Here is a 25524-nt window from a genome sequence, read left to right on the forward strand (position 1 = left end):
CCACCCGGGGCCAAGGCCACAGGGGCTGTCCTCCCAGGACAGGGGGCCCCGGAGGGGCAGCAGGCAGGACCCTCACAGGCAGGAGTCGGGGCCACGGAGGGGCTGGGGTGGCGGGCGGGGCACTCACGGGCAGGTTCAGCTTGATGGCGTCCACGGGCTGGTAGAAGGGCCAGGCGAACTGATGTTTCCAGAGCGTCTTCACCACCACGTTCTGCATGTACTGCAGCTGGTTGGTTTTGCGGCCGGGCTTGGCGGGGTTGGAGACCTCCGGTGGGGGCGGGTTCACCGGGCCCGGGGCCGCCGGGATCCCCGTGGGGGCGACCGGCGTCGCGGTGGACATCCTCCAGCTGCTTGCTCACTGGCCGTCACGGCAGCGGCTCAGGGAGGCCCTGGCTTCCTCTGTGTTTCCCGCCGAGGCGCGACATTCCATGTCCGGGCCCAACCAGGCAGCACCTGCAGGGTGGAAAGGACCGCGGGGGGATGGCCGGTCACCCCAACCTTGGCCGGCTCCATGGGCACGTGGGGCTGTGCGGTCACGGCAGGGCCAGCCTGGCACGTCCACCCCATCAGGCCCACCCTCACCTGTCACAGGACCACTGTCATGCCACTGCCCTCGGGCCAGGGCAGGGAGAGAGACCGGGGACGGGAGGCAGAACGGCAGCAGGTGCCCCCCCCCGGGTGGGTGGGGGAGACACGAGGGGTGGGGAGCGGCCGTCCAGGCGGAGGCCAAGGCTGTCGGCTCCCCGCCCACCAGCCACCGGCGTGCGGGGGACTGTCTCTACACCGTCCTGGACAGCAGCAACCTTCCCGGCAGCGACTCGCACGTCGACAGCGGCGACGCGGACCTGATGGCCGAGCCAGGCCGGCAGAAAGGCGCATGGGCAAGGGGGGTTCCAGCGTAACCACGAGAACGGGCCCTGGTTTGTGACAGCGGCCGGGCTGCGACACGGCCGGTCCTCGGCCAATCAGGGAGGGCGGCGGGGGGTGGTGGACCACAGCCCGGCTCGCCAAACTTCCTCCACGCGCAGCGCCAGGAAGGAAGTGCCCACCGTGGCCCCACGTGTGTCAGGAGGCCGCCCAGCGCCGCGCGGACAGCCGTGCGCCGGGTGACGGACGGGCCGCTCCCACAGTGGCTCCCCCACCACATCCTGGGAGGAAGTCGATGGCCCGGTTGTCACTTGCGTTTGCAGAACGCCCTGGGGGGCTGCACACAAGAGCTGGACCTGGGCCCAGAGGCGCTTACGGGCACCTGTTAGGGACCCAGCCGGGCCCGGGCTGGGAGGCAGGGCCTGCATGGGGGCCGGAGGGCCCTCCGGGAGGACAGAACAGCACCCGTCCGCCACTGGGACCACGTCTACCCGCTACGATTTGCAAAAGCAGGTCGCTGTAACTTGCAGTTTTGCTAGCCGGTTGACATCCTGCCAGCGGCCCGCAGTCTGCCACGTGGGCGTGTGTATACCACAGTCATCAGGGAAAGCTACAGACCAGGGGCTGCCCCCAGGCCAGCGCCTCCTTGGCCCCCACCGACCCCAAGCCAGAGCAAAGAGGACTCCGAAAAGAGATCCGGTGCATCCCACGCATGGAGCAGACCTGCCTGCCCGCTCCCCTCCTCGAAGGAACGTTCTGGAACACCCTCAAGGGCCTGAACACCTCTCCTCCACGCCGGCTCCAGGGCCTCCGTGGGGAGGGGGCCACGCCTGATTGGCTGACGGTGCGGACACCGCGTCTCCCCACCGCACAGAGATGGCCCGCTGCCCCCCACTCCTCAGGTCTCAGCCTCGATGCCCCGCTGCCCCCCACTCCGCAGGTCTCAGCCTCAACGCCCCGCTGCCCCCCACTCCGCAGGTCTCAGCCTCGACGCCCCGCTGCCCCCCCCCGCAGGTCTCAGCCTCGACGCCCCGCTGCGCCCCACTCCGCAGGTCTCAGCCTCGACGCCCCGCTGCGCCCCACTCTGCAGGTCTCAGCCTCGACGCCACGCTGCGCCCCACTCCGCAGGTCTCAGCCTCGACGCCACGCTGCGCCCCACTCTGCAGGTCTCAGCCTCAACGCCACGTTGCGCCCCACTCCGCAGGTCTCAGCCTCGACGCCCCACTGCCCCCCACTCCGCAGGTCTCAGCGTCGATGCCCCGCTGCGCCCCACTCCGCAGGTCTGACCACTTCTGGCCTAGTGCCACCGCCTCTTGCTGGGGTCCCTGCGAACCTTCCCCCCTCAACAGCCTTGCCCTACACGGGGCTCCCATCCAAACCAGCACTGCCTGTCCCACTCTGGCCTGCAGGCCCCAGCCCGACCAGTGACTCATCTCCCCATCCTGGCTGCCGCGGCCTCACAGGCCCGTGTCCCCCAGACCTCCATCACCGGCTGGGCCTCCCAGACCCCAGGCAGCTCAGGGGCGCAGAGCAGACACAGGGCCAGACCTCTGGGCGCAATCCCAGCTCTGCCCATCGCCAACCCCGGGATCCAGTCCGCCTATGTCCCCATGGAACTCAAGACTAAAGGATTCCAGCGCAGAGCACCCAAGCAGCACTGGACACGCACCCATCACCCCACGGTCCTGCCGTGGAGGCTGCGGTGGCTGCCGACGTGGGGGTCCCCAAGATCCAGGAAGGACACACCCCATTCCTGCTGACGTCGGACGAGCACAGCGTGGGCCCCCAGGTGCGGGCCGGGTGGGGCCCCAGGTGCAGGGAGAGTGAGCCCCCAGGGGTGGACCCCTGGGGGTGGGACAGGCAGGCCCCCGACGCGGGAGGGGCGGGCGGGCACCCGGTACCCGAGCTGCCGCTAAGCCCTCAGGGAACAGGCGGGACCCCACCAGGGCCTTCAACCACCTGAGGGGACACGGGGGCCCCAGGAAGGGCCCAGGCTGCTGCCAAGGTGCAGCCCGGCCTCCTCCATGCATGAGGACAGGTGGGCACAGCTCTCTGCAGGGACGCGCCGGGGCCGCCACAGGGGCCCTCAGCCTGGCCTTCGACCTGCGCCCCCTCTGCTGACCAGTGACTGACCAGTGCACACGTAGCACAGCAGGAAGCCGGGCCCGCCGCAAACACGAGACACGCGCCTGCCGTGGCTGAGTCCGGGGCCACAAGGCCGCCAGCGCCGCCCAGGAGGGGCCAAGAGCGCAAGCCAGGCGGACAGGCCACCTCTTGGGTCCTGCCTCACTCCCGCCCAGCCTGGGCGCCCACTCGAGACAGCCAGGTACCCCAGACAATGCGGTTCAGCTCAGAGCCCAGCGCGGGCCCAGCACGTGCTCACTGAACACCGACCACAGGCCACAGGGAGTCCCGAGGCTAGAACCACGCGGACCCCGGAGGGTGTGTGAGGTTCAGCAGGACACACACGTGGAAGATGCCGTGCGCCCCACAGCCTGGGGCTGGCACGGGGCAGGGGGACTCTGCCAACGCGGATGTGGCCTCCAGCACCTCCACTGGGAGGAGTGCACCCCCTGTACCCAGCATCAGACAGTGGCACACAGCACCCCCGAGGGCAGAGGCGAGCGCGTGCCTTATCCTCTGCCCCTGGCAGCCTGGGCACCAGCTCACCAGGGAGGAAGGGAGGGCAGCAGCAGCATCAGTGGCTGGGCAAGCCCCCATCCCAGGCAGCAGGGCTGCTGTCCCCGCAGAGCTGTGTGGCCAGGGGCTCGGGCAGAAGCCTCCCAGGCGGGCCGCACCATGACACGGGCCACCCGGCGCGGTCCCTCTGGGGGCGCGTGAGGGGCCACGCCGCTCCCTGTACCGGCCAGCCCTCCTAGAACGCAGCAGAGCCTGGGTTGGGCTGCGTGTCCAGGGTGAGCAGCGCAGTGAGAGTCTCGCCTTGCCTCCCCGCCAGCCCTGCCGACCCGACAGCGACCCCGAGGAGACCAGGCATTGGTGGAGCCAGGGACGTCCCCTTGAGGGCCAGCAAGATGACAAAAAGGCCCCCTGGGTGCCCAGGACCCCACGCCCACAGCACGCAGGCTGCCTTCTCCCTTTCTGCTTGCATTTCTGAACCGGTGGATTTATTTTTTTAAGAAAACATTACTTTTGCGAAAAGAAGCAAATGTAAAGAGACTTCTAGTTTGGAAAAATGCTCCAACCCGGCCAAGCGTCTGGAAGCTCGCGTCTCTTCCTCCAAGGTCCAGGGCCGGGCCAGGCAGCCGTGCATGCTCCGTCCAGGGCAAGTCCTTGTGCCACGACCACCCTGAGGTCCCGGCTCGCCCTCAGCAGGGCTGTGAGAGGCGCCGTCGACCCCGTCACGCACCTCCCCGCCCCGCCTCCCGCCAATGTCGCCCGGTCGGCCGAGAAACCCCACCAACGCCCACCTGTCGGGCAGCAGGAGGTGGAGGCTGGAGGCCCAGTGGGGCCGCCTGCCGCAGCTGTGCCGTCCATCAGCCGCCTCGTCTGGGCGGGTGTCAGAGCTGCATCCCGAGACCGGAAGGCACAGGCTGCTTCCAGAAAGAAGCTGGAGCCACACGGTCCACTAGCTGCCCCACACCCGCCCCTCCAGGGCCCAGCCCTGAACCGACACCGGTCCTGGAGAAGAGGGCTGGAGCCCTCACCCTAACCCTAACGACAGGACAGGCCGGAGAGTCACCATCCTGCCGCGTCCAGGGTCACCATGCACCCGCCCCCAGTGGGCCCTGGCCAGGCCTCACCAGCTGCCCTCCTGGGTGAGGTTGCGGGGGCGGACGGTGGAGAAGCCCCGAAGGGCGCTGGGTGGCGGCCGCGGGCCCTCCACCCCTACGGAAGGGGAGATGCCACGTGGATCCCACATGGCCAGTGACCAGACCCGCCGCACGGATGACAAAGCTGAGGCTCTTCCATCCTTGAGAGCCTCGGGGACACGAGCCCAGGACCTCCCTGCCTCCCGACCTGGCTCCTGGCATCACAGGGTGAGAGAGGGTGCCCAGCAGCCATAAGACACCACACGGCCCCACCACAACCACAAGCAGGGCCCCCACGACCCCGGGGGGCAGTCCCGGGCAGTGGCGCCCCTCCAAGTTCCTGGTCTGAGCCTAACTTCAGCTGGGGACACGAAGATGCCGCAGACATGGGGGGCGCAGCAGAAGGGCCGCGGGGCGTGCCTGCTGGGGTCTGCCACGCCAGGGGGGCGCAGCAGAAGGGCCGCGGGGCGTGCCTGCTGGGGTCTGCCACGCCAGGGGGGCGCAGCAGAAGGGCCGCGGGGCGTGCCTGCTGGGGTCTGCCACGCCAGGGCTCGAGTCCAGCTGCCCTCCTGGCCGAGCACTGGCACAGCCGCCAGCAGTCAAGCGCGTCCAAGCCAGCCCCGAGGACGAGGAACGGCGCCCACCCTCGAGGATGTGGGGGACCGGGGGCTCCTGGACACCGGACACAGAGCCGGGCGACACCAGCCCCTCGGGGGGTCTCCTCAGCCCAACAGGCCTGGGCTCCGCGAGGGCACGTGGGACCTCCTGGCCCCTTCCTTCAGCCCTGCCAGGCCCCGCCCAGGACGGAGGCCTAGTCACCAGCCCACCTGGCCTCCCTGGCTAGGGACCCGGATGGGAAAACTGCAGGGGGGGCCAACTTGGTGGGTGCCTGCGTCCACTGGCAAAGATTCCAGAACCTCTTCCTCAAGAGAGCCCCAGTGGGTGCCCACAGCCCCCCTAAACCAAGAGAAACAGCGCAAACTCAAGAGTGAGGATTTCCAGAAGGATCCAGCCCACTCCCATGACCTGCGCCACTGTGGCTGGGCGGGGACAGCAGGAGGGGCCACAGAAGGAGCAAACGTCTGGCTGGGAGCCCTCCTCGGGGGTCCTGGGTACCCCTGGCAGCACCACAGGGGCTGGCTGCAAACAGGGAAACTGAGGCCCGGGGCACTCAGGCCGCTACCACACGGACGAGCGGCCTCCTGGAGCGGAAGCAGGGCCCCCACAGACGCCCATGAGCCCCCAGGGCGTGAGTGCCCCCACTCCAGCCCAGTCGGGGCACAGGCAGGCAACGCCCGCCGTGATCGGGTCGGGAGCAAACCACCGCCCAGCCGGGGACCGCGACCTCACGGAACAGGCGGGAGCCCGACTCCCGCTCCCCCAGCGCCAGGCGGGTCCCGATGGAGCCTCCGGGGCCTCAGAACCCAGCCAGCGCACCTGCATCCCTGCAGCCCCCAGGGTCTGAGACGACGTCCCAAGTCAGACATGACAGCAGCAGGGAGACATGCCAACCTCCCCGGGAGGCAAACTCGGACGCAGAGGGCCGTCCCTCAGCAGCAGAGGGCCAGCTGCCGCTGCAAAAACGAGGACGAAAGCCCACTCCTCGGGGTAGTTTCCTGGGCTCGCAGCCGCAACGGAGGAAGGCTGCCCATCACTGGGTCGGCTTCCCCACCCAGCCTGGGAAACGCCTCGGGGCCCCTCGAGGGCTGGGAGGGACAACTGGGGTGGGCGAGGCGGTGCCCAACCCCGGCACCTCCACCCTGGGCCAGCGCGCTGGAAACACCTGCTCGACAGTGAGCTGAGACGCATCTACGTCCGCACAGACTGTTCGATGACCCTAGACTCAACGTCAGCGCTTTGGGGGTGATGGGGGTGTGCGGTACGATCCTTTCAAAGTCCTCACACTTCAGAGATGAGAACCAAGTCTTAGGAAGAAGACACGTCTGCTCTGTGATCACAGGGATGGGAGCAGGGCTGAAATGACTGGGGGTCTCTGAGCAGAAGCGGGGCACGCAGGGGGCCTCCACTGCCCCTCCTCTGGCCACACTGAAAAGCCCCCACCTCACAAAGAAGAGGTGAACGCCCTTTCCTTGGGCGCTCAGGACCCTGCACCCCCCTACCCCACAGCAATAGTGAGATCTGGGGGGCACAGCCTGCTCCCTGGGGCCCCTGGCCCAAAAGAGAAGACGAACCCAGGTGTGTGTGGTTGCGGGGGTGGGGGGTGGACTCAGGCAGGACGGCCCGGGACTCGGTAGGGAAGCGCAGGTGAGAGAGCCCAGAACGCAAGAGCAGACACCAGATGGAGCCGACCTGCAAGCCGCCGGGGCGCCCCTTCACCCCCACCCCATCCCCGGCAGGGCTGGGGGGCGGGTCTCACCTCCTGGGGTACACAGGCAGGAGCAAAACATGCGGCCCGCCCCCACCACGGCCACCGGAGCCCGCCAGGCCCGCTGCAGGGCAGCCTTCCAGGAGACGGGCCGCAGGGACAGCGAGGCAGGCATGCTCGGCCCGTCGTGAGGAGCCTCGCGTGTGCCCTGCACAGGGACCCCGGGCCCCAGCCCCTCAGAGGGGAGAGCGAGGCTGGGAGCACCCGCCCACACACACACTCCTCCCGGGGAGAACCCCCCCCCACACACACACCCCTCCTGGGGAGCACCCACCCACACACACACCCCTCCCAGGGAGCACACACACACACACACCTCCCGGGAAGCACACACACACACACACACCCCCCTCCCGGGGAGCACCCCCCCCCCACACACACACACCCCTCCCAGGGAGCACCCCCCCACACACACACACCCCTCCGGGGGAGCACCCCCCCCACACACACACACCCCTCCCAGGGAGCACCCCCCCACACACACACACCCCTCCCAGGGAGCACCCCCCCCCACACACACACACCCCTCCCAGGGAGCACATGCACACGCACACCTCCCGGGGAGCACCCACACACACACACACACCCCTCCCGGGGAGCACCCACACACACACACACACCTCCTGGGGAGCACACACAGACACCCCTCCCGGGGAGCGCACACACACACACACACACACACCTCCCAGGGAGCACACACACACACACACACACACACACACCCCTCCTGGGGAGCACACCCCATACACACACACACCCCTCCCGGGGAGCACCCACACACACAGACACACCCCTCCCGGGGAGAACCCCCACACACACACACCCCTCCTGGGGAGAACCCTCCCACACACACCTCCCAGGGAGCACCCCACACACACACCCCTCCCGGGGAGCACCCCCACACATACACACCCCTCCTGGGGAGCACCCCACACACGCACACACCCCTCCCGGGGAGCCCACTGCTGGCAAGAAGGCAGCACCATGAACGGGCGAAGGTCAGAGTGAGAGAAGCCTTCCCTCGAAGAGAAGGGATCTGAAACCACCCGGAGCGGAAATGCTCAGACAAACCGCAAAGGCCCTCGAACGCGAGAGGAAACCCAGACAGGTTCGGGCGGCATCCTGCGGGAGGGTTCAGAAAGCCACGCGGCTGGCCCAGTGCGGAGGAGGGGTGGGGGGCCGGGGCTCAACGCGGGGCCACCCCACCCCCTGGAGCCACACACACGCCACTCCGTCGCGAGGGACTCTGTGCAGGACACGTCCAGCCACGGGTGGGGCACGGGTGTCCTTAGCTCCGCGGCAGGCAGGCCCCAGAGGTCACAGCCATCTCCCCGCCCCTTCCCAGGGTCCCTGGACCCCAGGCTCTGGGACCTGCCTCCTTCCTCCCTGGGGAACTGGAATCAGAAATAATACACAGAAACTCAGGCCCTGCAGGCTGGCTCAACCCAGAGGCACACATCAAGAGAGGCTGGACACCAGGGCCCTTCAGGCTCCTGGACAAACAAGGGGAAAAGTGTGGACCTCCGTCCAGGGGCCATGATGGAAACCGCCCAGAGAACGCAGCCGCGGTGGCAGTTCTGACCCTCCCACTGCAGGCAGGACACAGTGGCCGGAGTCGGCCACTTCTGGGCGGCCTGCTCTCTCCATCTCTCGGGGGTGCTGGGGGGTGGGTTGCCCAACCCAGGGGCTGCTCGCTCACCAGCATTGGGGGACACGCTTTCAGCCATGGCGGGGGGGGGGGGTGCGGGCAGCGGGGAGGTGGGCATGGTCAGAGGAGGAGGCAGAGGGGTGAGGAGTCCCAGGAAGCTCCTAGCTTGGAGGGCGTCGGGCGGAGGGGGGACTCCCAAGCCAGGATCAGGTTGGGGGAAAGCTGGAAGGGAACATGGGCACTGAGGGCAGAGGTCAGAGGCTGGAAGAAAGCCTGGGGGGGTGCCCCATCCCGGGCGTCACCTCCTCCCCCTCCCCTCTGGCCAGTTCAGACCCTGCGGTCTCGCCTCCTGAGTTCAGGGGGGTGGGTCCCCTTTCTGCCCGTGGGGGCCCCCCACCACGACACTGCCCCATCTCCCCGGGTCCCATCCCGGCATCAGCGGGGTCACACGGGCTCCACTTTCCGGGTGGGGTGGGAGGCTCAGAGGGGAAAGGGCCCAGGACAGAGCCAGGCTGTGAGCGAGGCCATCCCCCCAACCCCGGAGGCTCCGCACCACGTCCCAGAACGCCCGGGACAGACCCGCAGAGACACGGCAGTGACCCGCAGGGAGGGGTCAGCCCACCGCTCCAGCGCCTCTGCCTGGGGTGGCCGGGCCTCAGGAAACAGGAGCCGCGTGGGCAGGGTCGGCTTCAGTGACGGACGGAGCCAACTGCCTCCTCCAGAGAGGGGACCCAGGGGCCCGGCGAGGGGCCTCGGAGCAGGTCAGCCAGGCGGGCGGCGGCCCCGCACACCCTGAGCCCTACTGGCCACCAGCCCAGCCCAGCAGGGACGGTACCACCACAGCCGCCACCCGAAGGGCCTCTGCCCAGAGCAGCTCAGCCCGACCAGGGCCCCGAGCCCACCCAGGGTCAGGGCGTGACCCCCACAGGCCAGCCCCATTGCATGCACACAGCACCCCCAGGTCGGCGGGGACCCTCAGGTCCATATAGTCAGAGCTACGGTTTTCCCAGTGGTCACGTACAGATGTGAGAATCAGACGATAAAGCAGGCCAAACAGAGAACTGATGCTTTTGAACTGTGGTGCTGGAGAAGACTCTTGAGAGTCCCTTGGACTGCAAGGAGATCCAACCAGTCCATCCTAAAGATGATTCCTGAGTGTTCAATGGAAGGACTGATGTTGAAGCTAAAACTCCAATACTTTGGCCACCTCATGCAAAGAACAGACTCATTGGAAAAGACCCTGATGCTGGGAAAGATTGAGGGCAGGAGGAGAAGGGGATGACAAAGGATGAGATGGTTGGATGGCATCACTGATTCAATGGACACGAGTTTGGGTAAACTCGGGAGTAGGTAATGGACAGGGAGGTATGGTGTGCTGCAGTCCATGGGGTCAAAGAGTCGGACACGACTGAGCCACTGAACTGAACTGAGGCACTGGCCTGGCCCACCGAGTCCTTGGTCCCCTCCTGACGCCCCCCGTCCTCTCAGCTCTGCAGAGATAAGGCTCCTCCTCAATGCAGTGTTCCCTGACACCCCCTGTTTCTGCCCAGCCTGCCAGCCTACCTGGAGAAGCCAGCCTCTGACCAGCTCTGCTATGGGGGTCAGGCCAGCCACACCCCCTAACCTGTGCAAGGCTGTCCCCACCCACCTCTCAAAAAACCCACCTTTAAGAAAAACAGCCAGAAAACCCACAGAGACGCTGCACGAGCAGTGCATGTCAGGGGCTGGGAAGCTGCAGGCGGCTTCTGGGGGGGGGACCGGCCACTTGGAGAGGGGGGTGACGCCAGGGGACACACGGAGGACAGCCTGGCCAGCCCCCACGCTCCTGGAGGGGGGGACCAGCCTCTCTGGGCCAGCCGGCCCCACAGAGGGTGCGAGCGGTTGGGTGGTCACTGCACTTTCCGGGGGCCTGGCCCCACCTGCAGTCACTGTCACCTGTCCCAGTAGCCAAGCCCCACTGGACACTGACATCCGTGTGGACAGCGCCGGGACCCTGAGCGGGAGGAAGCTCCACGCACACCGTGCATCCCAGACCAGGCCTGGGCAGTGGCTGCGCCTGCCAGGGCCCTCCCGAGCTCACACCCCGGGCGGCGGCCCTCATGAGGACGCTGACCCTTCGCCCCACCGAACAGACAGGACCCAAGGCCTAGAGGAGCCGGGAGGCTGTGGAGCCTGAGCAGGGAGGCGGGCGATCAGGCTGGGACCCCACGACCACCGCCCAATCCTGGGGTCGAGGGGCAGCCGGCCCCCCACCCCCAGCCCTTGGGGGAGCCCACCGGTGCCGGCCCGGAGCAGCACCTCGTACAGCCCCGCCTTGGGAAACCAGGGTCCCCACACAAACGCGCTCCCTGAGTGCCCACAGCTTCCAGGGCAGCAGGGGCTCCCACGGAGGGTGGGCTGGAGCCAGAAGCCCTGGAGAGGGTCCGGCACACGCTCCGAGCACGGGGGCCGGGCGTCCCAGCCGCCACCCCTGGGACCCTTCCCACAGCCCCAGAGCTCACACGTTTACCAAGCACCGCCTCTCCCTACGGGGCGTGGGGGTGCGGGCTCCGACATCAGGGGACCGCCACACAACCACCGGTGTCTTCCCCACCCAGACCCGCAACGGCCCAGCCGGGACAGCCTGATGGCAGCTGAGACCGCAGAGCACAGGTGGGTGGGGCCTATCTGGGGCACGCAGGCAGCGGGGCCCCAGCTCTGGACCAGCAGCCCTGGCACCCAGCTGGCATCGCCAGGGCTCTGCCCACAGGGCAAGCAGGCTGAGGGCTGGGCAGCACCCCTTCCTGCCCTCTCTTCCCATTTGCACCCAAGTTTCACCCTGCGACGCTGTCAGACCACACTGCCCGTCAGCTCCTCCCGATAACACGGCATGAGGGTCCAGCCGCTCGACACATGTTCCAGCCCCCAGCTACTGGGGACCTCAGCAGGGACCCCGGGACGCCAGCTCCTCACGACAGGGCGGCATCTGGGACACCAGTGCCCCCAGCCCTCCTGAACACGCTCCTGATCCCCCTCCTGAATCCAGATTCCAACACTTGCAGGAAAACCCTACTGGGCGCCTGCAGCACCCGGCGCCCCGGGTGGCAGCTCCTGAGCACGGGGCGAGTGTTCTCCCAGGCACCTCGTGACCTCCTGAGCAACCCCCCCAGCTCTGCGGCAAGGATGGAGGGGGCGTCCCCCCATGCGTCTGCCAGCTCAGACTCCAGCTCACAAAGACCCTGAAACGGGGTTAGGTTCAGACCAGGTTGTCATGCACAACAGTGAAAACCGGCTGCAGAAACAGACGCTGACCCACAGCGCTGACACAGAGGGGCCTCTGGACACACCACCCCGCCCCCCCCCCCCCGACCCTGGCCCAGGTAACCATCGTCTCCACTTGGAGACCCAGAAACGTCACCCTTGGCCTTTAAGAGCCCAGTGCTTGTCAGAGGCAGGGCCATAGGCCCCCAGAACGGGGGGCGCAGGTGCCAAAGGGCTTCATGACTCGAGGGGAAGCTGAGGGGGTTCAACAAGCCGCCCGCCCCCCAGACACCTACCTACCGGCACCCTCAATCCAAGTGCCCAGGCCACCCCACGCTGTTATGACACCCGTGGACCCGTCCACAGACACCAGGGAGCAGCGCCCAGGGTGGGGCGGAGGGCGGGCTCCCAGGCAGGGGCTCTCCTGGGACAAGCTCCCAGCAGACAGGTGTGCGCCCAGCTTTCTGCCACATGTCACTAAAGTTCCCTTTGGAAGCAAGGAATGCTGACTAGACACTGGCCGCTGGTTCGGGGTCTACGGGGCCTGACGGGTGCCCTGTCCCTTTACAAGTCCGCTATCAGTCAAGTAGACAAGAAAGGAGGACCATCCTACTCAGCCACCCACAGACCACCAGGAGACTGGCGGGGGGTGGGGGGGGGGGGTGTGTGCCTGCAGAGCCGTTTCTCACATGCACCCGGGCAAACACTCCCTGGGGGCCCCCCACTCCCCACCTGGGCCAGCTCCCCCTGGCCCCAAAGGATAAGCACTGCTCTCCAAGGAGAACAGGACCCACCAGCGCTGGGTGCAGGGCCAGGCTGGCCGGGGCGGCGTCCTGCACCAACCACACCACTGAGATCGGTGGCGGGGGGGCCAGCGCTCCCCAGAGAGCCTCTGCCGCCCAGACCCAGGAAATGGCCGTGCACAGCGCCGGGCGCGGGGCGCAGGGCTCGGGCGGCTGGCAATGCGCCAGGCTGGAGAAAGAGGGCGCAGGAGGCGCGGCTGGCCGCGGCGGGCGCTGTCTACCCCGCCGCCTCCCCCCCCACACACACTTTCACTTTCTGCCCGCGAGTCCGGCCGGCGCAGCTTATTTAACAGATCGCCTCCGGCCCTCCGAGCTCACTTTCCAAGCGCGCGCGGGCTGTTGTGGAGGGAAAGCAATTACTCCACTTTACAAAAACAAAACAAAAATCGACCGGTGCCGCCTGGGCCTCCTTCCCCGGACATCCCCGCGGCGGGGCTGGGGCTGGATCGAAGCTTCCGAGGAGCTGCTGGGGCGAGATTCCAGAGGCCTGCCCACCCCCCCTCGGGTTACCAGAAAGGTCAGGGCAAAACAGCCCACTCCGCCCCGCGTCCCCTCCCGCCCCAGACGCCGTGAGCCCTATCTCTCCGGATCTGTAACCGCGAGCACACATCAAGGCCTCACGACAGAGAAGGGCAAACACAGAGCTTTATTTGCAAATAAGAGGCCGGACTCCCGGCTGCGGGAGGATGGTGGAGGGGGAGGGAAGGGGGAGGTCCCTAACTCCTGAGGCCGGACCCTCGCAGGGATTCAGGCCTTTTCTTCACCCCCTTGAATGCCAACCTCTCCCCCAGGAGAAATGCCATCCAGGGACTCAGGAAAAGAACCCCCATTTTAAAGAAAGAGTCAGGAAGAAAACCTACAAAACAAGGTTAAAAAAAGAAGAAGAAGAAAGAAAAACAAACTTTTTCTCCGTTCTTACTTGGGGGGGGGGGGCACAGCGATCCCTCAAGTTACACGCCTTCCGCTGCCCCCAGCCCGTAGTTTGCCCAAGGATACACAACAGCACCCCCCAGCACTATTAACTTTGCAGCCACAACCCAGGGAACACACGGGGAGGAGCCCCAGTTGTGCGCTTCTGGGTAGAAAGCTTCCAGCCAAAATGAAGGATCGCAGGACAGTCAGGGACTGGGCCCAATGGCGGGAACCCGCAGGGTGGACCACGGGGCCGCCCCCGGGGGGTCTGCTGGCGGACCCGTGCCGTGCTCCCACTTTCGTCTTTCCAAAACCGCCCCTGGCCCCAAGGGAAAAGGAGGCGACCCAAGGCCTCCACCCTCCGGCCCTGACCCCGACGAGCAACCGGCGGAGAGGACTCCCCCGAGCCCCACCTTTATTCTCGGGGAGCCCACGAGGGCCGGGGGAGCCGTGTGAGGCCTGGGGTGAGCGCTTCTCCCTGATGGGCTTGTGCCGTGCCGTCAGGCCAGGGCCCAGCCCAGCTCCTCCCGCTCCAACTCGAGCTCGCCCGTTGTAAGCGCTTTTCACGCTGTTTTCAAAACGGGAACTGGGTCTCCTCCTCCGGGCTGCAACGACCCAGCAACTCCAAAGGGTTCAAAGTCAGCTCGGGCCGCTAACTCTGAAGGGAGCGGCCTCCACGCCGCGCCGCCGGCCTCGCCCCCCGCCCCAGCCGCGGCGACAGCCCCCGCGCGAGCCCCGCGGCCAAGGACCGAGGCGGGCCGGGCGCGCGCGGGCAAAGTGGCGCCGAAGCGCTACCTTCCCCTCCGCGTCCTCCCCGATCCCCTCTTCGAAAGATGGCGGGCGGAGGAAAGGGGGGGAAAAAATCCTTTCCGTGAGGGAGGGAGCGCGGGAGGTCGCTGGCGCAGGGCGCGCGGGCCGTGCCAACTCCAAGCTGCGCGCCCCGGCCGCGGCGACGCCCCCGAGCCCGGGACGCGGGCGGCCGGGAGAGCGCGGGCGGAGGGCCGAGGGGAGGGGTCCGCGCCGCCGCCGCGACCCCGGGCCGCCGCCGCGCTTTGTTGCATCGTGGCCGCGCACAAAGGCGGCGGCGGAGACGGCGGCTCGGGTGCCAGGCTCCCCGGCCGCGCCGGCGGCCTGCGCGGGGCGCACGGGGCCGCGCTCCCCGGCCCGCCCGGCCCGCCTCCGCCCGCGCCGCCCGCCGCCCCGCTCGCGCAAAGAAGCAAAAGAAAGGCGTACTTGGCCTCGGCGGCTCCGGCGGCCGTCCCCTCCCGGCCCGCGCGGCCGGCTCCTCTTTGGCTCGCCGGCCCCGGCAGCATAATAGACGCGCCGGAGCCGAGCAGGGCTCATGCGCTGCGCCGCGGCGCCTGGCGGGAGTCGTAGTCCGCGGCCGGGCCCGCGCCGGGGCCGCCCAGGGGAGGCCGCGGCGCGCGGACTACATGTCCCGGCCCCGCCTGCGCCCCGCCCCGCCCCGCGCGCCCCCGCCGGCCGCCCGCCCCGCCGACCCGGCCGCGAGCGGGCCCGGCCCGAGGGGCGCGCGGGGGCGGGGCGCGGCGCCGGTGGCGACTCGGAGACCCTGCGCGACGCCCCCGCGCCCACTCCGACGCAGGGGACACGCGCCTCTGGGCGTATTTCCTGGTGCCCAAGGAGGCGCGCAAAAGGCGGGAGGACGGCCAGCGCCCGCCTGCTTCTCCCACCCTCGCCCGAGGACCCCCGAGTCAGTGGGGCCGCCCTGGAACCCCGGGCGCGCACGGTCTGGGCGGCGCGCACCTGCCGGGCGCCCATGTTTGTAAACAAACCGCGCGCCTAATTAGCCTGGCGGGGGCGCGCGCGCGGGAGGGCGGGGGCGGGGCGTCGGCGCGCGCGCGCGCAGGGGCGGCCCCGCCCGGGGAGGAGTCGCGCTCGGCCGCGCCCCCATCTACCCACCTCCTGCCAGCCCGCCCACCTCCTGTCCCCGTGTCAGGCTAGGGCCTGGGCGCTCGAGTTCTTGGTCGTGGGAGAGGGCACCAAGTCCCTCGTGCTGGCGAGGAGCAGGGGACGTTCCCGGCTCTGCCCGGGGACCTTCCCCCGCGCCAGCCTCTTTCCCTGTGAGAGGCAGGAATGAGATCAAAGGTCCCCAGGCTGGGATTCCAGCAGTGGGCCCCGAAGGTAAAACCTGTGGGCCCTAGCCTTTTTCTGTATTTTGAAAGATTCAGCTCCTGGACACGTTTGAGATCTTTTTTCTGGGGGGTGGCAGTTCCTCCTGTGCACACATTAGGTCAATTTTTATCTAGCTCTAACCTAGAGTAGGCTGCCCTGGTGGCTCAGAGGGGAAAGCGCCTGTCTGCAATGCAGGAGACCCGGGCTCGATCTCTGGGTTGGGAAGATCCCCTGGAGAAGGAAGTGGCAGCCCACTCCAGTATTCTTGCTGGAAAATCCCATGGACGCAGCAGCCTGGTAGGCTACAGTCCATGGGGTTGCAAAGAGTCAGACACAACCGGGCCACTTCACTTTCACTTTCATAACCTAAAGTGGATACTTTGCCTGTACTGGTGAAAGTGAAAGTCACTCAGTAGTGTCGGACTCTTTGCAACCCCATGGACATGGGGCTCTCCAGGCCAGAATACCGGAGTGGGTAGCCATTCCCTTCTCCAGGGGATCTTCCCAACCCAGGGATCAAACCTGGGTTTCCTGCATTGCAGGCGAATTCTTTACCAGCTGAACCACAAGGGAAGCCCTTCCAAATGTTAAACCCCCATGGAAAGTCAAAAGCATAACAAGTTTTCCTTGGTATCCACTGATCCTGCCAATTGCAAGGTGGAGTTTCCCTGTGTGGGCTGGATCCTTCCCAGGCCCCTGGGGTCACTGGATTTGTTCCAGGTTGAGCAGGAGTGCTGCTGCCTGCGTTTGCAGGCATCTTTATAAAGTCAACATTAAAGCGGACGCTGACTGCGCTGAGCGGATGCAGCCCCACACCCACCCAGCACAGGCCTCCTGCACCTGGCTTACAGGTGCGCAAACCCTGGGCGCTGAAGTGTCCGTGGAGCACAGAGGGCTGAGACGCCAACGCCTGGGCTCCAGGGAAATGCAGCTTGTAGAGGAAGCCAAAACCTTCCCCCACCCTCCCAACCGTCCCTTTCCCGGGAACCCCGAACTTCTTACACCCCGCGGGGACAAGGCTCTGGCTGGGGAAGACCTTAGCCTCTTTGGTTTATAAAGCATGAGAAGGTTGGAGAAAGGAGGTGAGGACCTGCCGATGAACTCCTTTGGAACTACCATCCCGGTCGCATCTTTTCCACAGCCCCACCTTGGCACCCCAGTTTACAGACTTCTGTTCCAGTCATCGCCTTCCTGCCCCCTGGCTTTCATCCTCGTGGATATTTTGGGCTCTCTGGGCATCAGCATGACCCACGTTTCTGCTGAAGAAGATTCCCACCCCACTCCTCCTGAGGCCGAACAAAGAGCCTCTCCACCTCGTCCAGACCTTGCAGGGACTTGGATGGCACACACACAGAGGCCATCCCTGACCAGCCAGGCTGACAAGGCTGCAGGAGACTGGTCCTCCTCCTCTGGTCTCCCACTGACCAGAGGAGTCCCTCCCAGGAGCCTAGCAGGAGCCTGGGACACCCCTGAGCACCTGGGTCTGATGGAGCAGCACCGGTTCTCCTCGCTCACTTACCCACAGCAGACAGAGCTCAGCCAACTGACCTTCCCTGAGGCTGGAGAAGTCTCTAGGAAGGAGAATCAGTAAAAGAAACCTGACCAATGCTCACATTTGAGAACTCGGCCCCTGGGCTAACGACCCCTCGGGCCCAGTGAAGAATCCCCTCCCCGAGGCTTCTTGGGGAGGCTGGCCCTGAGCACCCCCACCTCCGCTGGCTCCGTCCTCTCCCTCCCAAGGCTCTCGTAGCTTCGACATGAGCGGCTGGGCCTCTGTGTGCCTGGGACACAGTCACTTAATCTCCCCAACCGGGGTTTCCTCGTCTGTCAAAGGAGAATAAAAATAGGACCTGATTCTGCAGCTGCGGAAGGAGAGAGGCACGTAGGGGGCGAGTGGGCCCCCGGTCCACCTCGGTTGTGGCTCCCTTCTCTGGCCTGGTCTCTCACTTAGGCTGCGTATTGATCGTCTGCACCCTCAGGGAGCGTGGCAGCTCCCTGAGAGCAGGGCTCCAGGCCCCCCACGCCCTACAAGAGATCCAGCATGTCGTGGCTGTGTGAACAACCTTTCCTGCACCTCTGACCCCTTCTCCAGCCTCCATCTGCGAAACTCAGGGCAGCCAGACCCCCAGCAGCTAAGGCAGCTGCCCCGTCAGCCCAACAGGAGCCCTGCAGACCTAAAACCATGGCCTTAAAGCTTGCACTTGGCCTTGATTAAGCCCTTGCTCAGGGCCTCAGTGGCTCCCTGCTGCAGTCTTCCCCCACCACATCCCTGGAGACCCCAGTCAGCGAAGCTGTTGGTTCATAGTTGAGTCAATACACAAGTCTCTTAAAAGTTTAGTTATTGTGTGTCCTTGCGGAGGACGCAGAACAACTAAGGAAAGGGAATCTCTGTCTCCCCCCAGCACAGGCTGAGCCCTGGTGGATGGGGGTGAGGGTGTCTACTCATGCAGTCCTGTGTTGACCGTTTAGGGTGAGCCAGGTGCTGGGGCGAGAGGTTTGCATACGTCATTTCACTGACTCGCTGGTTTTAAGGGGTAGGGACAATTATGCAGATCTTCCTGGCAAGGGATCAAGCCCAGGTCTGCGGCATTGCAGACAGATTCTTTACCATCTGAGCCACGCAGGGAAGCCCTCAAAATGGAGGCACCGTGAGGTTAAATTACTAGCTTGAGCACAGTTTGAACTCGGGAGGAGTGGGGTGGGGGTTCACATTTCACCCCCAAAATACGTTCCAGGAGCCTGCATTGTGGTAGGGGGGATGAGGTGTGTGGGGGGATGAGGTGTGTGGGGGCAGCAAGCACCCCAAGTCTGTCAACTAGTCCTCTCAGAAAAGCGCTCGGAGCCCCCGGGACGGGATGACACTCAGTGAGCGTTCTCACTTCTGCTTCCCCCACCCTCCAGTGGGGGGTCACCGGCCACATGAAGGTGACTGCAGAGAGTCGGTCAGGGCAGGGGTCTCGGTCTGCCCGGCTGTGAAGTGGGTCAGTAAGCACCTGCCTCGTGGGACTGTTGTGAGGGTGGACGCAGCGGGTGTTTTCATTCGCGAGACGGCCCTACACGTGCATGTGTTCATTTGCCGCCCTCCACCCCCACCCCGAGGTGCTGGTGAGGGAACCATGCCCCACCCTCCCGATTCCTGGCTCCGCACACACAGGAGGGGACAAGACAAAGCACCGGCTGTCTCGGAGCTGACATGCTCCCAAGGACGCACAGAGTATCATAAATAAGATACGCGGAGTGCCTGATGGTGCTTGATGCTATGGAGGAAAATCAAGCCAGCAAGGGAGCCAGGGAGCTGGGCTAGTGGGCTCGTGGCAGCCAAGTATGGGAACGAGAATTGTGGGTGATTTTATTTTTCTTCTTAACCAGTTTTCCCTATGGCTAACAGTCGTTGCTAGGGCTTCCCCAGGTGGCGCTAGTGGTAAAGAGCCTTCCTGCCAACACGGCAGGCGGAAGCAAGAGACATGGGTTTGGTCCCTGGGTCGGGAAGATCCCTGGAGGAGGAAATGACAACCCGCCCAGTCTTCTTGACTGGAGAATCCCATGGACAGAGGAGCCTGGAGGGCTAGGGTCAATGGGGTCACAGAACAGTCGGACATGACTGAAGCGACTCAGCACACACACAGTGAAAATTGAGTTTTGTTTGAAGAAGCAACCGTGGTAAAAAGGAGAGAGGCTTGGCCTGCCCAGTGCAGTAGTCCCTGGGGCTTCTGGAATCCTCGCTTAGAGTGTAGGTGCCTGGGCATCCCTGGGGCTCTGACGGCTTACAGGACAATGCAGCCAGCCCTCCGGGCTTTATTTACTCCCAAAGGAAAGCTTTCTGCTTTGATGTCCTGGGACTCCAGGGCCCTGTCTGTGTCCCCTCTCTATTTCCTCTGCTTCTGAGAAGGAACTTCAAGGCTATAAAATAAGTGTGTCGGAAATGATTGAAGACGTAAGATAATTTTTAAAAGACTAACAAAAAAATCTGTAAGTTTGGGGGGAAAAATCCTAGAACTGATAGAAATTTAAAAAAAAAGTAGGCTATGTGGAAATTTAAAACTCAGAGGAAGGGACAAATAGAGAATTAGTTCCCCAACCATAATGAAGCCTAGGGGAGCAAAGAAATTATTGTAGACATTGGAAAACTCTGTTAAGAAAGAGGGGAGAGGCACTAAGTCATCCGTTCAAAAGGATATTCAGACAAAGAGAGTTAAGAAAGGGGTGAAGGGATGTTTGAACGTCTAAGAGGTGAGACTTGGGGACTTCCCGGGCAGTCCAGTGGTTAAGACTTCCCCTCCAAACGCAAGGGGTGCAGGTTCGGTCCCCAGTCAGGGTGTGAGGATCCCACAGTGCCTTACGGCCAAAGAACCAGAACGTAAAACAGAAGCAATATTGTACCAAGAGCAATAAAGACTTAAAAAAAAAAAAAGGTGAAACTTCAACAAAATAGATGGAAGAAATGGATCCTGGGATTCAGGAAGCCCAAGTCACACATAGGATGAACACAAGTGAATCCACGCCTAAATGTGTCACCGAGAAACTGAAGACGCATCAGAGACAAAGAGCTGAAAAGCAACAGGCCGCGGGGAAGTTACCAGAACGGCAGATGAGAGGGCTGCAGGGCCAGGATTCCACAGACGCAAAACCGTCAGGACTCAGTGCATCCGAACTCTGGAGACCAAGCGCGAAAGCAGTCAAGAAAAGGGTGGCTGCCTCTCAGTGACTGAGGAAACCTGTGTTGACTCACGAGCGTCTGACCAGCAAGCTAGTCGAACACGCCCTGCAGTGGCCGCAGAGCAGAGAACCCTGGCTGTACAACGTGGGTTCAGACAAGTCACGGGACAAACAGCAGCAAGCTTGCACAGGTGTAGCATCAGCAGACCGCTGCACCGGGAGAGTGTGGTTCCCAGAGCTCCACATTGTAACATTCAAGAGGTCCAGTTGTCAATGAGCGTTATGAGGCCCAGAGAATGACAAGGAAGTATGGCCTACACACAGGAGAAGAACGTGAAATGGGTCAAGTACGCTTCAGTAAGGAAGAAAGAGGACTTCCCCAGTGGCCCAGTGGTTAAGAGTCCGCCTGCCAATGCAGGGCACATGGGTTCCCTCCCCGCTCTGGGAAGATCATGCCTGCCGGGGCAACTAAGCCTGAGCACCACAGCCCTGAACCTGAGCTCTGGAGCCCACACTCGGCCTGAGCACCGCAGCCAGAGGAAGCCCCCGAGAGCAGCAACGAGGACTCAGCGCAGCCAAAAATAATAAAAATAAAATCAGAAAAGAGGGGGGAGAGAAGAAGAAAGAAAGAAAGGGACTTCCCTGGTGGCTCAGTGCTTGCAACTCTGCTCCCATTGCAGGAGGCATGGGTTTGATCCCTGGTCAGGGAACTAAGATCCCATGTGCCACGACTAAATATCACGTACGGGCAGTGAAGATGGAGACTCCCGCCAGCTTCAACTAAGACCCATTGCAGCCAAAGTAACTAAGCAATTTAAAAAATAAAGCGTCACTGTTAACAAAAAGTGTGTACAGATCAGTTCTGTCGCTCAGTCATGTCCCACTCTTTGCGACCCCATGAAGCGCAGCACGCCAGGCCTCCCTGTCCAGCACCAACTCCCGGAGTTCACTCAGACTGACGTCCATCGAGTCAGTGATGCCATCCAGCCATCTAATCCTCTGTTGTCTCCTTCTCCTCCTGCCCCAATCCCTCCCAGCATCAGAGTCTTTCCCAATGAGTCAACTCTTTGCATGAGGTGGCCAAAGTACTGGAGTTTCAGCTTCAGCATCATTTCATCCAATGAAATCCCAGGGCTGATCTCCTTCAGAATGGACTGGTTGGATCTCCTTGCAGTCCAAGGGACTCTCAAGAGTCTTCTCCAACACCACAGTTCAAAAGCATCAATTCTTCGGCGCTCAGCCTTCTTCACAGTCCAACTCTCACATCCATACCTGACCACAGGAAAAACCATAGCCTTGACTAGATGGACCTTTGTTGGCAAAGTAATGTCTCTGCTTTTGAATATGCTATCTAGGTTGGTCATAACTTTCCTTCCAAGGAGTAAGCGTCTTTTAATTTCATGGCTGCAGTCACCATCTGCAGTGATTTTGGAGCCCAGAAAAATAAAGTCTGACCCTGTTTCCACTGTTTCCACATCTATTTCCCATGAAGTGGTGGGACCAGATGCCATGATCTTTGTTTTCTGAATGTTGAGCTTTAAGCCAACTTTTTCACTCTCCACTTTCACTTTCATCAAGAGGCTTTTGAGTTCCTCTTCACTTTCTGCCATAAGGGTGGTGTCATCTGCATATCTGAGGTTATTGATATTTCTCCCAACAATCTTGATTCCAGATTGTGTTTCTTCCAATCCAGAGTTTCTCATGATGTACTCTGCATATAAGTTAAATAAGCAGGGTGACAATATACAGCCTTGACGAACTCCTTTTCCTATTTGGAACCAGTCTGTTGTTCCATGTCCAGTTCTAACTGTTGCTTCCTGACCTGCATACAAATTGCTCAAGAGGCAGGTCAGGTGTTCTGGTATTCCCATCTCTTTCACAATTTTCCACAGTTTATTGTGATCCACACAGTCCAGGGCTTTGGCATAGTCAATAAAGCAGAAATAGATGTTTTTCTGCAACTCTCTTGCTTTTTCCATGTCCAGCAGATGTTGGCAATTTGATCTCTGGTTCCTCTGCCTTTTCTAAAACCAGCTTGAACATCAGGAAGTTCACGGTTCACGTATTGCTGAAGCCTGGCTTGGAGAATTTTGAGCATTACCTTACTAGCGTGTGAGATGAGTGCAATTGTGCAGTAGTTTGAGCATTCTTTGGCATTGCCTTTCTTTGGGATTGGAATGAAAACTGACCTTTTCCAGTCCTGTGGCCACTGCTGAGTTTTCCAAATGTGCTGGCAGATTGAATGCAGCACTTTCACAGCATCATCTTTCAGGATTTGAAATAGCTCAACTGGAATTCCATCACCTCCACTAGCTTTGTTTGTAGTGATGCTTTCTAAGGCCCACTTGACTTCACATTCCAGGATGTCTGGCTCTAGGTCAGTGATCACACCATCGTGATTATCTGGGTCGTGAAGCTCTTTTTTGTGCAGTTCTTCTGTGTATTCTTGCCATCTCTTCTTAATATCTTCTGCTTCTGTTATGTCCATACCATTTCTGTCCTTTATCGAGCCCATCTTTGCATGAAATGTTCCTTTAGTATCTGCCTGCTTCATTATTTGGATGAGCAACGCAGTCTTTGGTGGCAGATGGCACTACTTTGAGGCTGAGATAAAAGCCGTGCATGAATGGGATGTGGCCTGGAGCATTGTCAAGCAGCAAATGAATGTTGAAAGGGACATCCTTCTCCAAACTTAAGTGGTGGAAAAATCAGCCCTGGAAAATGGCCTGTGTAACTCGGGCTTTGGGGTTACTCTTGTACACAGCAGGAGGAGAGCCCTTGGCTGTGTTTCTAAGGGCTCTTGGGTTCTCTGAATGATAAACGGAGAGAGGCTTCAGGTTCCTATCACTGGAAGCATTGCCTCCAAACAACAGAGTTAGTCTGTCCTTTCCTCCCTTAGAGCCTGGCGTCAGCGTTCCCTCCTTACTGATGGGCCTTTGGTCTGGCGTCGTCTTCTGTGCAGTCCTGGCTCATCCGCAGTGAAAGCTGCCCCAGTCCATATGACCTCTCTCAGCCATTTCTCAAAGCATTTCAGGGAATTCCCAGGCAGCGCCTGTAAACGCATTCACTTACGTTTACCTCGTGAAGGTTGGCTCTAGCCTTGAACTGACAGCAGTCACGGCTGGGCCCGACCTCTCATCCCTCCCCGTGCTGCTTCCTCAAGTCTTCATGAAGGCTTTTCACTTCCCCTGAATCAGCGTTAAGCTGAGCAGGACCCGATGCGGATGCTAACCTGGCCTCCACCCACTGAGAAGTTTCTCTGGCTCCTCCATCACCTTTCCTCGCTTCTTCTGTATCGTTGTCGACGTTGTTAGTCCAGCAGACTTCCCGTGCTCCACGATCCGGCCCTCGCTCTTTAGAATCATGCCAGTGGTTGAATGATCCGCGTTCTGAGGATGAGTGACGTCTCCCCTCTTTGTGCCTCACTCCACTCTCTCAGTCATTTTCACTGCTGTTTCCTTTGGTATCTCTCAGCACTTCTCAGCAGTACCGGCATCGTCACCCCTGCTTTTATGCTTGCTTCTAGATGTCCTGGGCCTGAAACGAAGATGCTGCCCCACTGTACGCGACGCAGCAAAGCACACAAAAGCACCGCCTCGTGTGGCGAAGGCGGGCAGGTGACGGCGTGCGATGCCACAGAGCAAGCTGATTCCATGCCTGGACGTGAGGGCAGATGTCCACACTGTTCGGAGTCCTCAACTTGAAGGTTCGTTTGGCTTCCCTGGCATCTCAGGTGGTAAAGAATCCGCCCGCAGTGCGGGAGACCTGGGTTCGATCCCTGGGTTGGGAGGATGCCCTGGAGAAGGGAACAGCTACCCACTCCAGTATTGTGGCCTGGAGAAGTCCATGGACAGAGGAGCCCTACGGGCTACAGTCCATGGGGTCACAAAGAGGCGGACACAACTGAGTGACTTTTCACTTTCACTTACTGTAGTCTGTCCATCCATCCATCCGACATTGACTACGGCAGGCAGGCACGGGGCCGCTGGTAGGCCCTGAGCCCGTCTCTACACGTCTCTTCTGAAGTAGACTCGGGCACACGGTCTCCTAGTCCGAGATGAGCGAGCCGCACTTTGAGAGGCTTGCTTGTTGGTTCCCACTGAATCTAGACGGCTTCTGCTTCTGGGAAGACGGAAGGCCGCGGGGTGAGCTCCCTGGGGCTCCCTTTCCCTCCTGCAGCCGAGACGTCAGCAGCCTGCACTGTTGGTGTGGTGTCTGACAAGGGCAGTTAAGGAGCTAGGAGCTTCACCTCTGCGGGGTGGGAACGTCCAGTGGCCACAATGTCCCTGGAGGCTACACTGTGGGCAGTGATGAGACATTCCTACCCCTTCCAGCTGGGGAGGTATCGGCTGAGGCCCACTAGGGGGCTGGAACCCCTGCCCTCCCTGGCATTAACAAGAACCACTGCCTTCAGGTGAAGGCTGGACTTCTAGCCCCACTTGGCAGCCACAGGGAGGCAGTGACCCTTACCTCATTCCCTTGCTGGAGCAGTGTCAGAGGAAGACAGTAAAAACAGGCTCAAGAAAGATCCCAAACTTCATAGCATAATACCTAAAATGTCCAGCTTCAGTTAAAAAAAATCACTGGTCATATCGAGAGTCAGAGAGATCTCAAACCAAACAAAAAAACACAGTCAAGAGATGCCAACATCGAAACGACAGAGATCTTACAATTATTTGAAAAGTATTTTAAATCCACTAACATAAAAAGGCTGTGTTGAATAATTGTGAACAGCCCTAAAACACGCAAAGAAAAAGTCTCAGAAATGAAAGAGAATACATAAAGAAGAACCAAATGGGAATTTCAGGATTGGAAAACACAATAGCTGAAAATTAAAACTCAGTGGATGGGCTCAACATCAGAGGAGGTGGGAGAGGGGAGAAAAGAAAAAGAGAACAATAGGAATCATCCATGCTGAACAGCAGAGAGAAAATATCCCGGAAAAAAAGAAAGAGAGAGAGCACCTTAGGGACCCATGAGACTCTAACCAAAGATCTAACATTCATGACACGGGAGGCTTGGGGTGGGGGTAGAGAGAGGGCAGAGGAAGAAAAGTGCTCAAAGAAAAAAAAAGCAGATAACCCCCAAATCCAGAAAAAGATACAAGCC

At 62.0% G+C, this 25524-nt stretch overlaps 1 protein-coding gene across 3 annotated transcripts in view; it reads right to left on the reverse strand.

Moving 5' to 3' along the window:
* BRD3 (bromodomain containing 3) overlaps nucleotides 1-15009 on the reverse strand; it is a 34528-nt gene extending 19519 nt beyond the window's left edge. The window contains exons 1-2 of one of the 3 annotated variants that reach the window (XM_044926530.2): nucleotides 14860-15009; nucleotides 128-453 (exon numbers count right to left, since the gene is read on the reverse strand). In XM_044926530.2, coding sequence (XP_044782465.1) covers nucleotides 128-340 — 213 coding nt within the window. In that variant the 5' untranslated portion in view covers nucleotides 341-453; nucleotides 14860-15009. Of the gene's footprint in view, nucleotides 1-127; nucleotides 454-14039; nucleotides 14320-14859 lie in introns of those variants that run through there. The other 2 variants (XM_025262061.3, XM_025262062.3) reach the window with 2 other exon arrangements.
* Between the last annotated feature and the right edge of the window lie 10515 nt (nucleotides 15010-25524).

Source organism: Bubalus bubalis, chromosome 12 (assembly GCF_019923935.1).
Source record: "Bubalus bubalis isolate 160015118507 breed Murrah chromosome 12, NDDB_SH_1, whole genome shotgun sequence".
NCBI classification, from domain to species: domain Eukaryota; kingdom Metazoa; phylum Chordata; class Mammalia; order Artiodactyla; family Bovidae; genus Bubalus; species Bubalus bubalis.